This window comes from Polypterus senegalus, chromosome 4, assembly GCF_016835505.1.
Source record: "Polypterus senegalus isolate Bchr_013 chromosome 4, ASM1683550v1, whole genome shotgun sequence".
Classification (NCBI taxonomy): Eukaryota; Metazoa; Chordata; class Cladistia; order Polypteriformes; family Polypteridae; genus Polypterus; species Polypterus senegalus.
The window spans coordinates 252,083,844-252,102,884 of NC_053157.1; the positions used below are offsets into that span (position 1 = coordinate 252,083,844).

Below are 19,041 nucleotides of genomic sequence, written 5' to 3' on the forward strand. Positions count from 1 at the left end.
GAATGCTTAAAAAAAACAGGTGGAGGTGTGCCATAGCGGTCCGGTGCCGCTAAGATTCACACCGTCAATATGACGGTCATTTATTTATTTTTGTAGAGGTGATCCCAGGGACGCTCCCATCCTTGGCCCGACCCGCACACACTCAAAAACAGATACAAAATAAAGCACACTGGAAAGTAATGACAATTAAGAATATAATGAAATTAAACAATATAAATGAAAACAATAATACCACCCCTGTACCCCTACGGCGATATTATATTAAACATATAAACACAAACAACTCCACACAGCAAAGTCAATGAATGAAATGAAAGATGAAGATAGTGAGTCCAGAGATCTGCACGCAGAAAGCGAATGAAAAAGCAGTCCTACCAGTAGACACTGTAAGGGTGAAGACGGATGGATGGTTCAGGAGCGCTCCTTTTCTTACGGGGAAGCCAATGAATCCACAATCAGTCCTCAGCACACAGGTAGACAGAAGACGATCCAGACCCCAACAATGAATACAATCCAGGACACAGCGACTAAATATGGCTTAATCAACAGAAGGCAGTCTGACAGGTAAATGAAACACAAAATACAACAACAAAAGACATTTTGCCCTTTCAGACACCTGCCCTCATTTTAAACCCCTCTGACCACTTTTGACCCCAACAGCCCCTGCAGGGACTGCTGGGAGATGCAGTTTTAACTAATAGTAGCACTGCTACAATCCCCACCCCCAGGCCGTGGTGTATGGCCGAACCAAGGCTTGAGGTTTGAGATGTTTACTGTGTCTACCTTCTTAGTCCCCGGCAATCCGCACTCTACTGCATAGGTCACTGGTTCCTTCTTTTGGACAACAGTTTCCGGGCTGAACCACTTCGGAGCCAGTTTAGCCATGAACTTATCTGAGGCTTTGGAGAGGGGATGAGTCCTAATCCAGATTTTCTTCCCAACCGAGAATTGTACAAGCTTATGTCTCTGGTTGTACGATTGAGACTGTCTGAACTGGGACATCACCATCCTCTTCTTCACCCATTGAGTGATGTGTTGTAAAGTTTCTAAGTGATCATGTATTGAGGTGTCTGGTTTGGGTGGGTTATGATCAATTATCCTTTCTAGTGGGCCATTTAGCTGTCTGCCTAAAGCTAACAATGCAGGGGTCTCACCCGTAACCTCGTGCACCGCCGTGTTCAATGCGAACAGCAGCTCAGGCAGCCACTTTGTCCAATCCTGATGGTGGTCTCCGACGAAGGATGCTATCATTGTCTTAAGGGTCCGGTTCACCCGCTCAGTGCAATTAGATTGTGGATGGTACGCTGTTGTCTTCAGATGAACCACCCCCCCTTTTCCAAATTTCTTCTGCCTCTGAGCCTGTAAACTGCGGGTCCCAGTCTGTGATGATGTTCTTCAGCTCCTCCCATCGGGTAAATATCTCATCCTTCAGGGTGGAACAAATTTTCTTGGCTGTGACATTAGTCATAGGGAATAGCTCCACCCATCGGGTAAAATAGTCCACAACCACCATCAAGTAGGTCTTCCGGTCCTTACTGGCAGGAAATGGTCCCGGATAGTGATGGTTACTGGCTGAAGAAGTCCAGTGAGGAGACCAGGTGGGGTTTTGTATCACTGACAGCTGGAACAAGTCTGGACATGGGACCAGACGTCTTTGTGCATCATTGGCCACCATGCCACCACCAAGATTTTAAACAGAGTCTTCGTATGTCCAAGGTGACCACCAATCTGACTATCATGGTAATACTGTAGGAACTTGGGCACATGTGTCTCAGGCATTACCAACTGATAACGGTAACCCCGATCTTTTGTTGGAACACAGCGATAGAGTGCCCCTTGAAGTTCCCTATAATGTATGTGGTCAGGCCTCCCCCCTGAGCCCTCTCTCAACCCCTGACATACAGGACTGGCTGCTTGAGATTGAACAATTTCCTGCATGTTTAGGGGAAGATCAGGCCAAGGGTAAGAGACCGATAACGCACATACCATCGGTGCACGCTCGTGAACCTATGACAATGCATTGGGCACAACATTAGCACAACCCTTCCAATAGCACACCTTGAACGTGAACTGTTGGAGGTGCAATACCCACCTGGTTAGCCTAGACGTGGTCTTCGGGCAGTTAAATGCCCAGATCAGAGCCCTATGGTCAGTGTAGATTTCAAATGAAGTTCCCTCCAGGAAGTGATGCCACTTTTCCAATAGCCCACACGACAGAAGGCATTCCTTCTCGGTGGTGGAATAATTATACTCGCCGGCCTTTAGTGACCACAAGGTATAGGCCACCACCCTCTCCTCTCCTTGACTTGTTTGAGGGATAATGGCGCCAAGCCCAAGGTCATTCACGTCAGTGTGGACCAGAAAGATTAATAATGGATTAGGCTGTGCCAGGACTGGTGGTGATATCAGTGCCTGTTTGAGTCTTTCGAAAGAGTCCTGGCACGCTGGTGACCACTCCCAAGGGTTCCCTTCCTCAGTAGCTGGAACAATGGGGCAGCGATGTCAGCAAACCCATGTACAAGTTTATGGAACCACCTAGCTATCCCCAGGAAGCGTTGGAGACTTTTTACCTCCTGGGGTGCTGGGTAGTCCAAGATGGACTTAATTTTCTTTGGGTCCACCCGGACCACGTCTGCCGACACCACATGGCCGAGGAAGATCAGATGGTCTAGTAGAAATCTACACTTCTTGGTGTTGAGTGTAAGATGAGCCTTACGCAGTTGCTGGAAGATGTTGTCTAGGTCTTTTGGATGTTGTTGAACAGATGGGGTGAATACAATAATGTCATCTATGTAAACAAAGCATGTCTTCCCAATGAGCCCCCGGAGGACCTGCTCCATTAGCCGTTGGAATGATACCCCAGCATTTTTAAGTCCAAAGGGCATCACCCGAAACTGGAACAACCCCTCCGGGGTGATGATGGCAGTCTTCTCCATGCTACACTTCCCCATCCTCACCTGCCAATACCCGGACTTCAAATCCAGGGAGCTGAACACAGCTGCCCCATGCAAAGACTACAAGATGTCATGAATGAGTGGTATGGGGTAAGCATCATCCAAGGTTTTCTTGTTAAGCTCCTGATAGTCCTCACAGAATCGGTAGGTCCCGTCAGCCTTTTGAACAAGCACCACAGGGCTAGCATTGGCGAGGTGGAACGCTCGATGACCCCCTCTGCCAACATCTGGTCAACCCATTCCTTGATTATTCCTCTTTTCAGAAGTGACACTCTGTAGGCTCTGTGCCGAACTGGGATGGGGTCGACTGTGTGAATGTGGTGACACACCACCTCAGTCCGACCCAATTTGTCCGTCCACACAGAGAGCCACCTCCTAAACAGTGGCTGAACGAGCTCCGGCTGTTCAAGAATAGCCTTCTCTACTCATTCACCAACTGCGCGAGATAATATTACAAGTTAGGCCAAACCAGATTACTTTGTGCATTCATCCCAAACCGATGAACATCACCCCTCAGCAACTCATACTCCAGCCGCGACAGGTGGATGGTAAGACCTACCGACACAAGAGAGTCCATTCCAAGTAATAAGGGCATTGACAGGTGGTCATCTTCCAGTATGTAAGCTTCTGTCTCCCATTGTGTATGTTCATGTAAGCAGAACCTCATAGGCACCCTGCCCTTTGCCCCGTGTGCCCTTCCATCTGTGAGAAAGAATTTTACTTTTGCACTTTCCCTTAACTGCTCATGAGGCACTTTAAGCTTTTCCCACAAGCTGTATTTCATAAGTGTATAAGTGCTCTCTGTATCTACAACCGCCTCTCCAGTGACACCCCACACTTGTACGGGCACCACTAAGAGGGGCAAGGTGGCTTGCACCAGGGTGAGATCGACCCGGGGATCCACTGGGGCCTTTCCTCGTGGTTTGTGACGGGGGACTTCATGAGACGTGGGACCCTTTCGAGACGAGAAGCATCCACTTGTAGAGCCACAGCACCATTCGTCACCACAGTTTCAGACCCGCAGTTGTAGACCCGCAGTTTTAGACCCGGAAGTGACGTTACCATTTCTAGGCAAGGTGAAAGCAACGCCTCCTTTAATTGAACACAAGTCTCAGTTTTTAGCACGAGCGCAGCATTTTTGAACACAAACAAAATATGACAGAAAACAGCACCGTATTGTTATTATCATTATTATTATTATTACTGTTATTCTTAACTAATTATAAAACTGTACATTTTGCAAAACGTTTTTCAAAACAGTTTGAAATGTTAACGTTACGTTTACATGTATGTAATCTTTGGCTGGTGAGCTAATTGTTAATGTTTGCATCATTGGTTACGGTGGTTTGCCTCGTAAAAACTGGGGAAATCGACATTGTCAGCAAAATATTAAAAAAAAAAAAAAAAAAAAAATTATAGACCAATATTCTAATCTTTCTTGTATTTCTAAAATTTACAGAAAGGTGTAGGTGAGCGGTTCTCTGTGTTTTTACAAATAAAAGTAATCTCTTGTAACATTTTTATTCGGGTACTGCTTTAGTCAAAGTATTCAATGATTCGCACTCCACTGACCACGGTTGCATTTTTAGGCCCTTAGTATTCTAATCTACAGTGAGTGCCACATTTGATACTATAGACCATAATATTCATCTGATCAACTTCATGAACCATCTCAGCGTTCTACAATAGAGGTTTGCCTGTTAGAAAGTTGATTCCTGGAAATTTCCATTTGTTGAATTGTAACAAAACAGAAGTGCTAGTCATTGTTTCGAAAGCTGCTAAAAATGTCAGTCTGAATGTAACATGTCTGTAGATGGCACCCCCATCACTCACAATACACTCCTTCTAAACTTGGGTATATCTACAGTGAAAATGATGATCTTTCATTTGATACACTTACTAAACATGTATCTAGAGTAGCCTTCATTTTACTTAAGAAATATCGCAGAACTTAGATTATGTTAGCATTCCATGATGCTAAATAACTTATCTGTGCTTTTATTACTTCTACATGGATCACCGTAAGGCTTTGTGGCTGATGACAGACTTAATTTAATTCAAAATCCAGCGGCTGAAGAGCTTACAAGAGCCAGGAAATATGAACAGTTTATATCACCTCTGTTTTGCTATCTTTACATTTTCTGTCTGCAAATTTTTTGTTATTTCGTATTGAATTATTAGCTACTGGTGATCACCTGTATCACTTTGCATAGTTAAGGATCTCAGTATTTGAGTTACCTTTTAATTCTTTACAGTCACTCTTACATCAAGTGAGATATCTTGTTGTCTCTAGAATAAAAAAAGCTGTAGCTGGAAATAAAACAGCAGTTTGTAAAGCACACCGTTAGGAACAACCGTCACAAAGTGGTATGAGATTCTGACAGTCTGTCAGCCTTCAAATCTGGGATAAAAATATATTTGTTTAGTCAGTCCAATAAGTAACATTTACAATGAAACTACATTGCTATTTGTTATTTGTCTTTTCATTTTAAACTTGCTATATTATTTTTAATTTGTGTAAAACAAAACAGACCATTTTTTATTTTGTTCAATAATAATCTGGTACTGACACCAAGATTTTTGTCTCCGGGTTTATGGCCTGGAAATATTTCAAGCTGCTTTGTGACAATACTAATTGTGAAATGCACAAAATAATTCAAATCTGATTGCTTGATTAAAACAGTTATTTAGTATTGTGAGTGATTACTGTAGATACAGAATTTAAACTTGCTAAAGCCATCCTCCTTTTTTGTCATTTTTATAGAAACACATTCAACTGGGAGAGTCAGTGCCACTGCTGAGTCAATGTGGCAGATGGTGCCCCTTGGTCCATTGTCCTTTGTGTAGTGGTAATGTGTTTAAGTCCTCCAAACTGGAAAATTAAAAAAACATTTGAAGAGTCATTTCAAGAAGGCAGCTCTCCATGAAGGTAAGTTCATTTGAGAGTTGACTTTTAAAGTATGTGCAGTACTGGTACATAGACTTTTAACTTGGTAATCTACATTATAACAAGTTAGACTGTTACACATTTAAGGTCTCACCATCCACAGATGTGGCTCAGATTGCAGACCATCACAGCCTTATCACTGACCTGCTGCCAGACTACAATATGTAGGAGAAGTGACTTTGAAAATCACAAACAGAACGCTCTGTCAACCACCAAAGAACCACTAGAAATAAACTGCAATAAGTAGAGTGTGCACTGCACTGTATGCAAATAGATGAACTGTTAATTTGAAATAATTCTTTGGTGTGCTCCACAGTATGCTCTGCACTTTGTCTTGGATACGCCATTTGACTTCACAGCTGTAGGCTTTCACTGATGTCTCTGATTATTTGTTGATATCTGTTACTGGTTTTAATGGTCTTTGTTGTTACCCTCCCTCTGCATGGCGCTGTGATTTACTGGTGATCTGAGGTGCTGCTGCTTCAGGCTATTGGAGAAATTTACTGTTGGAAGGTCTCTCTCTCTCTCTCTCTCTCTTTTTCTCTCTCTGTCTCTCTCTCTTTTCTCTCAATCTCACTCTCTTTCTCTCACTCTCTCTCTCTTTCTCTCACTCTCTCTCTCTTTCTCTCTCTCTCTAAGGTGTGAATATTTCTTACTGGACACAGGCATTCACTAAAGGGGCACTGGACAGTGTGAATGAGACCCCATTCTCTTTGAGGTCTTATCTAAAGGAACCACTAATACAAAAGGACCTCCGCACTGCAGTAAAATGGTTGCACCAACATAGACAGTCGTTCAGAGATGCCGTGTCTGAGCCCCATTTTCTGGAGATGGAGCAGGAGGACCAAAGCCGAGCTCTCCAGGACATCATCAATGAAGTCGAAACTGAAGATTTAATTTTGGCAACAGAACCCTTTATATTTATTTTTCAGTTTAGGGATGATATGGAACTTTTCACTCAGGAATGTTGGGATAAAATGAAACTTAAAGTAAACTGCAAATTTAATGAATCATTATAATTACTGTCTGTTGCTACATTGATTGTTACTTGTATTGTATTGTGCATTAATGCTCTGTTGATTTCAGTTTATAATACTTTGATTTTTCTGTTTTCCTTTGATGGTTTGTAGTTTTTGAAAACAAACAATTTAAGTGCAAGTCTTTTTTTTTTGGGTCTGCTGCTCATTTTGAAATATTAGTATTCGTTCTTTTTACTTATATTAATATTTTTAAAGCCCACTTAGTGCTATCTAAAGGCTCTTTTAAAATAATTAAAAAAAATATTTCATCACAGAACAAACACGAAAATTAGTAAAAATGTCTCCTTTAGGAAATAATGTAATGTTTTTTTGAGGGTTTCCTTGGAGGACAGAACATTATTTTGGTACAGCAGTGAAAGATTTGAGGTCTTGGACATTATGAAGATGCTGCTGTGTTTATATACTGCTCAAAAGAATTAAAGGAACACTTTTTAATCAGAGTATAGCATAAAGTCAATGAAACTTATGGGATATTAATCTGGTCAGTTAAGTAGCAGAGGGGGTTGTTAATCAGTTTCAGCTGCTGTGGTGTTAATGAAATTAACAACAGGTGCACTAGAGGGGCAACAATGAGATGACCCCCAAAACAGGAATGGTTTAACAGGTGGAGGCCACTGACATTTTTCCCTCCTCATCTTTTCTGACTGTTTCTTCACTAGTTTTGCATTTGGCTAAAGTCAGTGTCACTACTGGTAGCATGAGGCGATACCTGGACCCTACAGAGGTTGCACAGGTAGTCCAACTTCTCCAGGATGGCACATCAATACGTGTCATTGCCAGAAGGTTTGCTGTGTCTCCCTGCACAGTCTCAAGGTCATGGAGGAGATTCTAGGAGACAAGCAGTTACTCTAGGAGAGCTGGAGAGGGCCATAGAAGGTCCATAACCCATCAGCAGGACCAGTATCAGAATTGGCAGAAGCACTACTGGTGTCCTGTGCTTTTTACAGATGAGAGCAGGTTCACCCTGAGTATATGTGAAAGAAGTGAAAGGGTCTGGAGAAGCCATGGAGAACATTATGCTGCCTGTAACATCATTCAGCATGAGCAGTTTGGTGGTGGGTTAATGATTGTCTGGGGAGGCATATCCATGGAGGGTCACACAGACCGCTACAGGCTTGACAAAGGCACCTTGGCTGCCATTAGGTATCAGGATGAAATCCTTGGACCCATTGTCAGACCCTATGCTGGTACAGTGGCTCCTGGTGCACGACAATTCCTGGCCTCATGTGGTGAGAGTATGCAGGCAGTTCCTGGAGGATGAAGGAATTGATACCATTGACTGGTCACCACACTTTCCTGACCTAAATCCAATAGAACACCTCTGGGACATTATGTTTTGGTCCATCCAATGCCACCAGGTTGCACCTCAGGCTGTCCAGGAGCTCAGTGATGCCCTGGTCCAGATCTGGGAGGAGAACCCCACAACACCATCTGTCATCTCATTAGAAGCATGCACCGATGTTGTCAGGCATGTATACAAGAACACAGGGGCCATACAAAGTGCTGCGTACAATTTGGAGTTGCTGCAATTCAATTTGGGCAAAATGGACTAGCCTGCCACATCATTTTTTTTACTCTGATTTTTGGGGTGTCTTTGAATTCAGGGCTCTGTAGGTCGATCATTTTCATTTCCATCAAACGATGTGGCATCCTTTCGTTCCTAACACATTACCCAGTCTATATCAGTATAGATATCCACGAGGATTGAGATCTGATGTGTTTTCAAAGTGTTCCTTTAATTTTTTTGAGCAGTTTACACAGGGCCATGTAGGTTTGGATTTTTTTTTCTCCCTAAATAATAAAAACCATCATTTAAAAACTGCATTTTGTGTTTACTTGTGTTATATTTGACTGATGGTTAAATGTGTTTGATGATCAGAAACATTTTGTGTGACAAACATGCAAAAGAATAAGAAATCAGGAAGGGGGCAAATAGTTTTTCACACCACTGTAAATAACTTGTTTACTCTTCACCCTCAGATCACATTGTGTGTGTTTATCAAGCAGAACTGAATATTTTCATTTTCTACACAATACTGTAATTACTGTACAGTTCACACAGTGAGACACACAAACACACTCACTATGCACACACACTACGGGTGCCGTCATTGGCTCCCCTGTGGATTGGACTGTTGAATCGACACAATGGCTGTGCATGCTGGGGTCTTTGGCACATGTCGTCCCAGTAGCATGTGAGGTGTCACTAATGGTTTATCTGCTCCTCTCCTTCTCCCTGTTCCAGTCTTGGTTCAAGGTTGTTGAGATGACAAAAGTATTTTTTTCTGAGATGTTCAGTATGTTGAAAAAATTGCCTGTGGCCAGCATCCAGCGTAAAGTTTTGTCCAAATTCTCCACTCCTCTTTTTGTAGCATTAGCGTCCATTATCATTTCTGGCCATGAACTCTCCTCTCCCTGTGCAGGTCACATTGTGCACCAAGAATGTGTCATTTGTTTAGACAAACATGAAGGTCTTCACTGGCCTATTCTGTGTGGCCAGCAGTTGAGATGGGAGCTCTGGCTTATTTGTTCTTATTGTGCTAAGCATTGTTACCTTCATCTTGTGGAGCTGCTGTCCCAGTTTGTGTAAAAGTAAAAGTTATTGCATATGGCGTTGTGGCCATGCAGCTTATGTCATGTCCAGGGTAACCCTCATGCCTTATTTTCTCACCAGAGTTCCTCCATCTGACTTCCCCTCGTTAATGAAATGACATCCTCTGCTCTTCTGTATCTCTGTGCTTCACCTTCAGCAAGTTATTCATAGCTATGGACTGGCTTATCATGCAGATGATGCTTAGATCTGTTTCAGTGTTAAAAGTGACACTTCATCACAGCCTTCTCAGCTCACAACTTACCTCAGTGAAATTAAATTAAAATTAAAACCTGAACAGAGCAAAACTCTTTAAAATTAAATTGCAACATAACTGAACTCCTGCAAAGTGGCACTAAAGTGTAACTTAAGAAAACAAACTCCTCTTCAGCCATTCTGGGTGATGATCTCCTCAGACCTTCTCGGTGTCACTTTGATTCCTCCTTTTCTGATTTCACCTTGTAAGCCACATTAAGAAACTTCCACCGGTGTCACATTCCTTATGTTTGCTCATTCCTGTCTTTTTCTAATGCTGAGAATCCTGTCGCTGCTTTTATCACATCCTTCATTGATTATTGTAAGTCACTACTGGCAGGTGACACTTCTAGTCTTATATCACAGCTCCAGAGGATTCAAAACTCAACTGCCAGAGTCCGGACACGGACCACCAGCAGCGAGAACATCACAGCCATCCTGAGAAAAGCACTATATAAATTTAATGAATTATTATTATTATTATTATTATTATTATTATTATTATTATTATTATTATTATTATCCTGCTGCACCTTCACCGTGTCTTACAGGACTGAATATCAAATTCTGTTCTTGACCTGCCCACTAAGGTCCTCTCATTCTGTGCCCCCCACTAACCTGCACGCTGTGGGTGACAGCAGGGCCTTCAGCTGTATATAGCGCCCTGACTGTGGACTGACCTCCTGAAATTAATGACATCAGCTGACTCCATTCATTTGTTTTTAACTCTTTTGTTTAAGAAGACATTAAACAGACCTGACATTCAGCCCCTTGTTTCAGTTTACCCCCTCTATCTGTCCAGGTACTCGGGGTTTGCATTTTCACAAATTATATTATTTGTTCAAAAATTTGTTGTAGTATTATATGTTGTATTTTAGTCTGGATTATTGTCTTTTATTCTATTTGAATATTTTGTATATCCTGTATTTATCTTTATTTAGTGGAGATATTTGTAGTCAGTGTTATATACTGTAGGTCTTGTTCTTTCTGAGTTTTGGGCATAGAAAGGGTGCTATATAAATAAATTAATAGTATTTTGTTTGGTGGCTTATAATAATAAGTGACAAAAACTAGAGCAGTTCTATGTAAGGCAATATAGAGCATAATTCAGTGTATAACATGTATTGCCGTTTACTTCACATACATGTTTAAAAATATTTGATTGGCTAAAATGTTTATTCTAAATTGGTTTAGAACAATATTGCACGCATACATAGTACATTTTAAAAAATGTAATCACTTTTATTATTAACGTTTTAATAAAATCTCACGCAGTGAAAACATTGTAATTATATTGTATATTTCGTTTCATCCATCCATCCATTTACTAACCCGCTGAATCCGAATACAGGGTCACGGGGGTCTGCTGGAGCCAATCCCAGCCAACACAGGGCACAAGGCAGGAACCAATCCTGGGCAGGGTACCAAGCCCCCGCAGGACCCACACACACACACCCACACACACACTAGGGCCAATTTAGAATCGCCAATCCACCTAACCTGCATGTCTTTGGATTGTGGGAGGAAATCGGAGCGCCCAGAGGAAACCCACGCAGACCCGGGGAGAACATGCAAACTCCATCGGTGAAGAGAGGGGCGGAGCTGTCAACTGATCACCACCTGGTGGTGAGTTGGCTTCGATGGTGGGGGAAGATGCCGGTCAGACCTGGTAGGCCCAAACATGTTGTGAGGGTCTGCTGGGAACGGCTGGCAGAGTCCCCTGTCAGATGTAGCTTCAACTCCCACCTCCGGCAGAACTTCAACCACGTCCCGAGGGAGGTGGGGGACATTGAGTCCGAATGGGCCATGTTCCGTGCCTCTATTGTTGAGGTGGCTGACCGGAGCTGTGGCCGCAAGGTGGTCGGTGCCTGTCGTGGCGGCAATCCCCAACCCGTTGGTGGACACCGGAGGTGAGGGATGCCGTCAAGCTGAAGAAGGAGTCCTATAGGACTTTTTTGTCCTGTGGGTCTCTGGAGGCAGCTGATAGGTACCGCAGGCCAAGCGAATGCGGCTTCGGTTGTTGCTGAGGCAAAACTCGGGCATGGGAGGAGTTTGGAGAGGCCATGGAGAACGACTTTCGGATGGCTTTGAGGAGATTCTGGTCCACCGTCCGCGCCTCAGGAGGGGAAGCAGTGCAGTGTCAACACTGTATATGGTGGGGATGGTGCGCTGCTGACCTCACTGACGCTGTGGGTCGGTGGGGGAGTACTTCAAGACCTCCTCAATCCCACTAACATGCCTTCCAATGAGGAAGCAGAGCCTGGGGACTCTGAGGTGGGCTCTCCCATCTCTGGGACTGAAGTCACCGAGGTGGTCAAAAAACTCCTTGGTGGCAGGGCCCCGGGGTGGATGAGATATGACCGGAGTTCCTTAAGGCTCTGAATGTTGTAGGACTGTCTTGGTTGACACGCCTCTGCAACATCGCATGGACATCGGGACAGTGCCTCTGGATTGGCAGACCGGGGTGGTGGTCCCCTCTTTAAAAAGGGGGACCGGAGGGTGTGTTCCAACTATAGAGGGATCACACTCCTCAGCCTCCCTGGAAAAGTCTATTCGGGGGTTCTGGAGAGGAGGGTCCGTGGATAGTCAACCTCGGATTCAGGAGGAACAGTGTGGTTTTCGCCCTGGTCGCGAACAGTGGACCAGCTCTTCACCCTTAGCAGAGTCCTGGAGGGTGCATGGGAGTTTGCCCAACCAGTCTACATGTGTTTTGTGGACTTGGAAAAGGTGTTCGACCGTGTCCCTCGGGGAATCCTGTGGGTGCTCCGGGAGTATGGGCTACCGGACCCCCAGATAAGAGCTGTTCGGTTCCTGTACAACCGGTGTCAGAGCCTGGTCCACATTGCAGGCAGTAAGTCGAGTCCGTTTCCAGTGAGAGTTGGACTCCGCCAGGGCTGCCCTTTGTCACCATTCTGTTCATAACTTTTATGTACAGAATTTCTAGGCGCAGCCAGGGTGATGAAGGGGTCCGGTTTGGTGGACTGAGGATTGGGTCACTGTTTTTTGCAGATGATGTTGTCCTGTTTGCTTTATCAGGTCAGCTCTCTCTGGATTGGTTCGCAGCTGAGTGTGAAGCGGCTGGGATGAGAATCAGCACCTCCAAATCCGAGACCATGGTCCTCAGCCGGAAAAGGGTGGAGTGCCCTCTCAGGGTTGGGGGAGAGATCCTGCCCCAAGTGGAGGAGTTCAAGTATCTCTGGGTCTTGTTCACGAGTGAGGGAAGAATGGAGCGTGAGATCGACAGGCGGATCGGTGCGACATCCACAGTGATGCGGGCTCTGCATCGGTCTGTCGTGGTGAAAAGGAGCTGAGCCGTAAGGCAAAGCTCTCAGTTTACCAGTCGATCTACGCTCCTACCCTCACCTATGGTCATGAGCTATGGGTAGTGACCGAAAGAACGAGAACGCAAATACAAGCGGCTGAAATGAGTTTCCTCCGCAGGGTGTCTGGGCTTTCCCTTAAAGACAAGGTGAGAAACTCAGTCATCCGGGAGGGGCTCAGAGTAGAGCCGCTGCTCCTCCGCATCGAGAGGAGTCAGATGAGGTGGTTCGGGCATCTGATCAGGATGCCTCCTAGACGCCTCCCTGGTGAGGTGTTCTGGGCACGTCCAACCGGGAGGAGGCCCCGGGGAAGACCCAGGACACGCTGGAAGGACTATGTCTCCCGGAAGAGCTGGAAGAAGTGGCCGGGGAGAGGGAAGTCTGGGCCTCCTGCTTAAGCTGCTGCCCCCGCGACCCGACCTCGGATAAGCGGAAGAGGATGGATGGATGGATGGATATTTCGTTTCATGAATGTAAACGAAAAACTATTTTCAAATAACACAAATCTTAACGGTTTTAATTTTGTCGACATGTTAAATTGTTCCCACAGACTCGAACACAACATAAATGTTAATAGTGTATTTCACAGAAACGATCCGTATTGTTTAGTTTGATGTATGACACGACGTGATGGCAAAAACTCTCCGAACTTCAAAATGATGCGTATTATTTAGTTTGTTGTACTGTCTTTCCTTCTCAGTTTTATCTTTTAATTTCTGACCCGACCCAATGTTACTTTCCGGGCTTTGCCAAGACCTGCCGAAACCTTCTAAAAGTTATCTTCCGATTCTCCGTCCTCAAACTGCGGTGACGTCAGTTCTGACTTGGAGAGGACTTACTTGCCGAGACCTGCTGAAACCTTCCGAAAGTAATGTTACGAAGTCAGGGCTCTGACCATTACGTGACGTGGCCTAGGCAGCAGACGCATAGCAACAGCGGCTCACTCAGTTCAAGCTCCTCGCCTTGCACTGCGCTTTCAACAGACATGACTTCTGTATGGGTGTAAGTGAAGTCGCACTAGAAGGGAACGTAAACAAAAACCTGGCTTGCCAAAATCAGTAGCGGTCCGGTGCCGCTAAAATTCACACCGTCAATATGATGGGGATTTATTTATTTTAGTAGAGGAGATCCCAGGGACGTCCCCAGCCTTGGCCCAACTCGCACACACTCACAAACAGAGACAAAATACAGCATACTGGGAACTAACAACAATTAAAGAATATAATGAAATTAAATAATATAAATGAAAACAGTAATACCACCCCAGTACTTCTACAGCGATATTACATTAGACACAAAAACACAACTCCACACAGCAAAGTCCATGGAATACCACACCGGATGTAATGAGAGATGACGAGAGTAAGTCCAGAGATCTGTATGTTGAAAGAGAATGAAAAAACAGTCCTATCGGTAGACACTGTGAGGGTGAAGATGGATGGATGGTCCAGGAGCGCTCCTTTTCTTGCGGGGAAGCCAATGAATCCACAATCAGTCCTCAGCACACAGGTAGACAGAAGACAACCCAGACCCCAACAATGAATACAATCCAGGACACAAAACTAATTAAGGCTCAATCAACAGAAGACAGTCCGACAGGTAAACGGAACACAAAATACAACAACAAAAAACACTTTTCCCTCTTTTTGAATACCAGCCCTCCTTTTAAACCCTTGTGATCACCTTTGACCCCAACAGCCCCTGCAGGGACTGCTGGGAGATGCAATTTTAACTCAAAGTAGCACTGCTGCAGCGCATTATCAGCAATCAGTCAAGCAGCCTAATATCTTTACTTATGGAGTCCAATAAAGCTGCGACATATCAGAATGAACAGAGAACGTCCATTATTGTTGTGTCGACTGATCCAACTCAGAAAATTAGTGCCAACTTTCATTATGAGTTATTGTTAGGAGAGTGAAGTCACCTTTAAGTGGTGGAATGAGAAACCTGAGGACATGAGGGTCTTGTGGTCTGAATTCCTAATGACTAAAACAAGAAATGCTGTCAGCAGTGAAACACCATGAAGGACACAATAAACCATCTTCTCTCCTTCTCCATCTTCCTGTCCTCACACGTCAGCACAACAAACTCTCACAGCCCTTTTAGTTTTTTCCCTCTCTTTGATATGAAGTGTTGTCTTAATTCCACTCACCTTCATCTTCTCCACTGTCCTCCTCGTCTCCTTCAGTTTCTTCTCTTTCTCTTCAAGTCTCCTCCTAATTTCACTCCGTGTCAACCCCAGCTGTTTCTGTTTGGACACACAAGAGGACACATGGGGGTCTCATCAGATTTCTATTCCACTTTCTCAGCTCGTGGTGTCGTTTTGAGTGATTAAATTTGGACAACACATTTGTTTCACATTCAGAGACACAACTTACTGTTTCTGTCACACTTGTCTTCATATTGACACAGTAGGTGACACACAGAGATTTAATTAAACAAATATGAATGTCACACAGACATTCAAATAAAGGTTTAATGTAACAGTTCAATTCAAGATGGAGTTTGAGCTTGAAGAGATCTACAAATAAAGGAAACAGTCTGAAGGCTCACTGGTATACGAGGCAGACCTTGAGATTGAGAGGACATCACATCGACAACCAGGATATCAGAGCTTCACACATAAAAACTGAAGAAACCTGCAAACCTTGGATAGCCAAGGACTACACTTGTAGGACTACAGGGTCACAGGGTTCTGCTGGAGCTAATCCAAGGCAACACAGGGAGCAAGGCAGGAAACAAACCCTGGGAAGGGTGCCAGCCCACTGCAGGGCACACACACCAAGGACACACTAGGGAGAATTCAGAATCACCAATGCACTCAACCTGCTTGTCTCTGGACTGTGGAAGGAAACCAGAGTACCCGGAGGAAACCCATGCAGACACGGAGGAGAGCATGAAAACTCCACACAGGGATGGTCTGGGAAGCGAACCTGGGTCACCCAACTGCAAGGCAGTAGCGCTACCCACTGCACCACTGTGCCACCCAAGAGAGAAATCTTAAATTTTTGAAAGGAGTGAGCATCTGCGCACATAATCAGTTAGACAAGTAGCTGAAATAAAACTGCAGAAGAAAAAAAAATCAGAAATAATAAGAAGATGTGAGTCTGCACTGAAGAACAGTGATGAAGGTGTGACAAATGGAGACCTGTGGATATCAGGTGAGTCAGATTGGGAAGATCAGTCCACTCACTTCAAGTCTACATCAATGGGGGAGAAACATTTTTATTAAGTCAACAGACCTCAAAAAACACAGCAAACGTGTATCAAGGACATAAAAAGTAATAAAAAAAGCCAAATTTTCTAACAAAATTAAATTGAATAAAAAAAAATAAGAGGTGACAGGAACTAAACTCCTGTAAATAAGACGTAAACATCACATCCACGTAACGTGGAAAATGGAAAGTGAAACAAGAACTAAAGAAAAAAGAGACAGAAAAGCAAATAAAAGAGAAAAACTTAATGAATGATGAGAATTGAACGGTGACAGGAGGGCTCACCTCATGATTTTAACTGTCACTAAAGCAGCACAGGAGGAAAACCTGAGAATAGACTCAAACTAGAGGACTGGAAAACAAAATTAAAAAATTGTGACGCATGAGTTGGCGTCTTGCACCCCAAAGACAAGGCTGAGTGTCAGCGAGGTTATTTATTGTAGCAGGATCTACCATTCTACTCTACTCTAGAGAGACACTGCAGGGCCAGGCGTGGCAGAGTTATAATGTCAGGTGAGCAGCGCTTTGCATGTGGCACCTTGTAGTAGAAGGTGAATTTATGTAAGGCCAGCTTTAAAAGTTCATGAAGTGGATCAGGCCGTGATAATAATAAAAGTGTAAAAGGTAAATGTCTAATCTAGAGGAGATAAATCAAAATGAAATTAGTAATACATTTTCAATAGGAGATCTAAATACACGAGGTCATCAAAAAGAAAACAAGTGAATTGCAGTTATATGGAGGACCACATAAATATGATGTGACTGTGAAATGAATCCTGACTAAAGCCCAACATCTGCAAGTTTTTAATAATTTGAAAAATGTAAGTTTACAGAGGATATGATAGTAATGGTGGAGTTTACTTATCCAAATATTAACTGGTAAACCTTACAAACCTTATTAACCACGACACACAGACAGGTCATCAGTGTAATTCCTGACTGTTTATTAACACAGAATGTTTAAATACCAAAGAGTCTTAATTGTGTGATAATCAGGACAGAATTCAGGGATAGCGGTTTGTCCATCTACTGGGATCGAGTGATCAGAAGAATGGCATCGTGTGGACTGAAGGTGTAAAGAAAATCTAAAATGGGACAATTCTAGTGACATGTGAGTGTAACGTGTCACAGAGAGGCCTGAGGTACTCGAGACACAAGTGATCAGAACACAATGAACCTCCGCTTAGTTTAATGAGAGCACTCAGCTCACTCGACTGTCCATGGATCACACTGTGTATCTCATCCTGGACTGTTTCATGTCTTTCACCCAGTCTCACCAGGACAGGCTGCAGCTCCCTGCTGTCCTATACAAGCAAACTGAGACTCCTCAACATGAAGGAACAGATTTCTCAGCCAAACTACATTTACGTATCACTTAACTCCCTTTTTTTTATTGAGTTTCCATTAAACATGAAACCCCACTTACCTGTTTTCCTTCTCTTTCTGTCTCCAGCTCGACCTTTTCATGACCATCATGTTCAGTCATTCCACACATCATGCAGATACACTTCTCATCAGTTTTACAAAACATCTCCAAGCTTTTCTGATGTTTTACACAGAGTTTTTCCTTCAGATTTCTATTAGGATTAACCAGCTTGTGGTGCTTCAGGGCCGCTACTTCAAGGTGAGGCTGCAGGTGAGTCTGACAGTAGGAGGCCATGCAGGTGAGACAGGACTTCACCGCTCTGAACTTCTTCCCAGTACAGAAGTCACACTCCACATCTCCACGGCTGACATAATTCTTAGATGGAAGAGGAGGAGGACTGAGTGCCTTCTTCTTTAATTTGTTGATGACTTCATTCAGCAGAGTGTTTCTCTTCAGTTCAGGCCTCAGCATGAAGGTGTGTCTGCACTGAGGACAGCTGCACTCTTGGCTCTGATCCCAGTAGTTTGTGAGGCACTTCAGACAGAAACTGTGACCACAATGCAGTGACACGGGGTCAGTCAGGGTGTCCAGACACACCGAGCAGGTAAACTCGTCCTGTGATACAAACAGCTGGTCTTCAGCCATCGTCAGTCTGAGGAGAGGCAGGCAGAGAGAATCAATCAGACAAACAAGGAAGTGACTTGTGAGGACATGCAAGTAAAAGTTTGTTTGTGCTCAGTGAGGAGGAGGAGGAGGAGATTTAAAGAGAAAGCTGAAAGCTCACAGAGAGAACATCTGAGGAGACACTGAGGGTGAACAGTTAATGTGAGGCAGGAGCCCAGAGAGTGAAGACCACAAAGTGACAGAAGAGATGACCTGTCACAGGAGGTCTGCTAAAGTTTAATTCACGTCCGTATTTCTTATTTATTTATTAAACACTGCAGTCCACTTTAGACAGACTCAGAGCTCAGTGGACATTTACAAATGAAAATAAAATTAAAATTAAACACAACACATTAATCACCATAAACAGATTTGTAATGTGACAGCCTGGCAGCCCTCAGCACACCGAGACAGCGAGCTGTTAAACTGAGGATTCATTCTACGTATGCTGGTGCTCTTTATTAATCAAAATGTCCAACCAATAGTAAGTTCTCTTCTCTAACTTATCAAAGTTATAGGAATGTTAATAGGAGAAAAAACAGCAATTGATTGATGTTAATCTGTCAAATAACTCATAAAAGTTGTGCCTTTTGACAATGTCAGTAATTCATTTTATTATTTTGTAAAGTTCACACTTTACTTACCTTAATTTTCTCTGTAGTTGATGTTCCCGGACATTCCATCAACATAA

The 19,041-nt window shown here is 43.7% G+C and overlaps 1 protein-coding gene across 1 annotated transcript in view; it reads right to left on the reverse strand.

Moving 5' to 3' along the window:
• The window catches only part of LOC120528460 (tripartite motif-containing protein 16-like), a 37,440-nt gene extending 19,058 nt beyond the window's left edge, over positions 1–18,382 (reverse strand). The window contains exons 1-2 of the mRNA XM_039752619.1: positions 17,748–18,382; positions 15,259–15,354 (exon numbers count right to left, since the gene is read on the reverse strand). Coding sequence (XP_039608553.1) covers positions 15,259–15,354; positions 17,748–18,332 — 681 coding nt within the window. The 5' untranslated portion in view covers positions 18,333–18,382. The remainder of the gene's footprint in view (positions 1–15,258; positions 15,355–17,747) is intronic.
• Between the last annotated feature and the right edge of the window lie 659 nt (positions 18,383–19,041).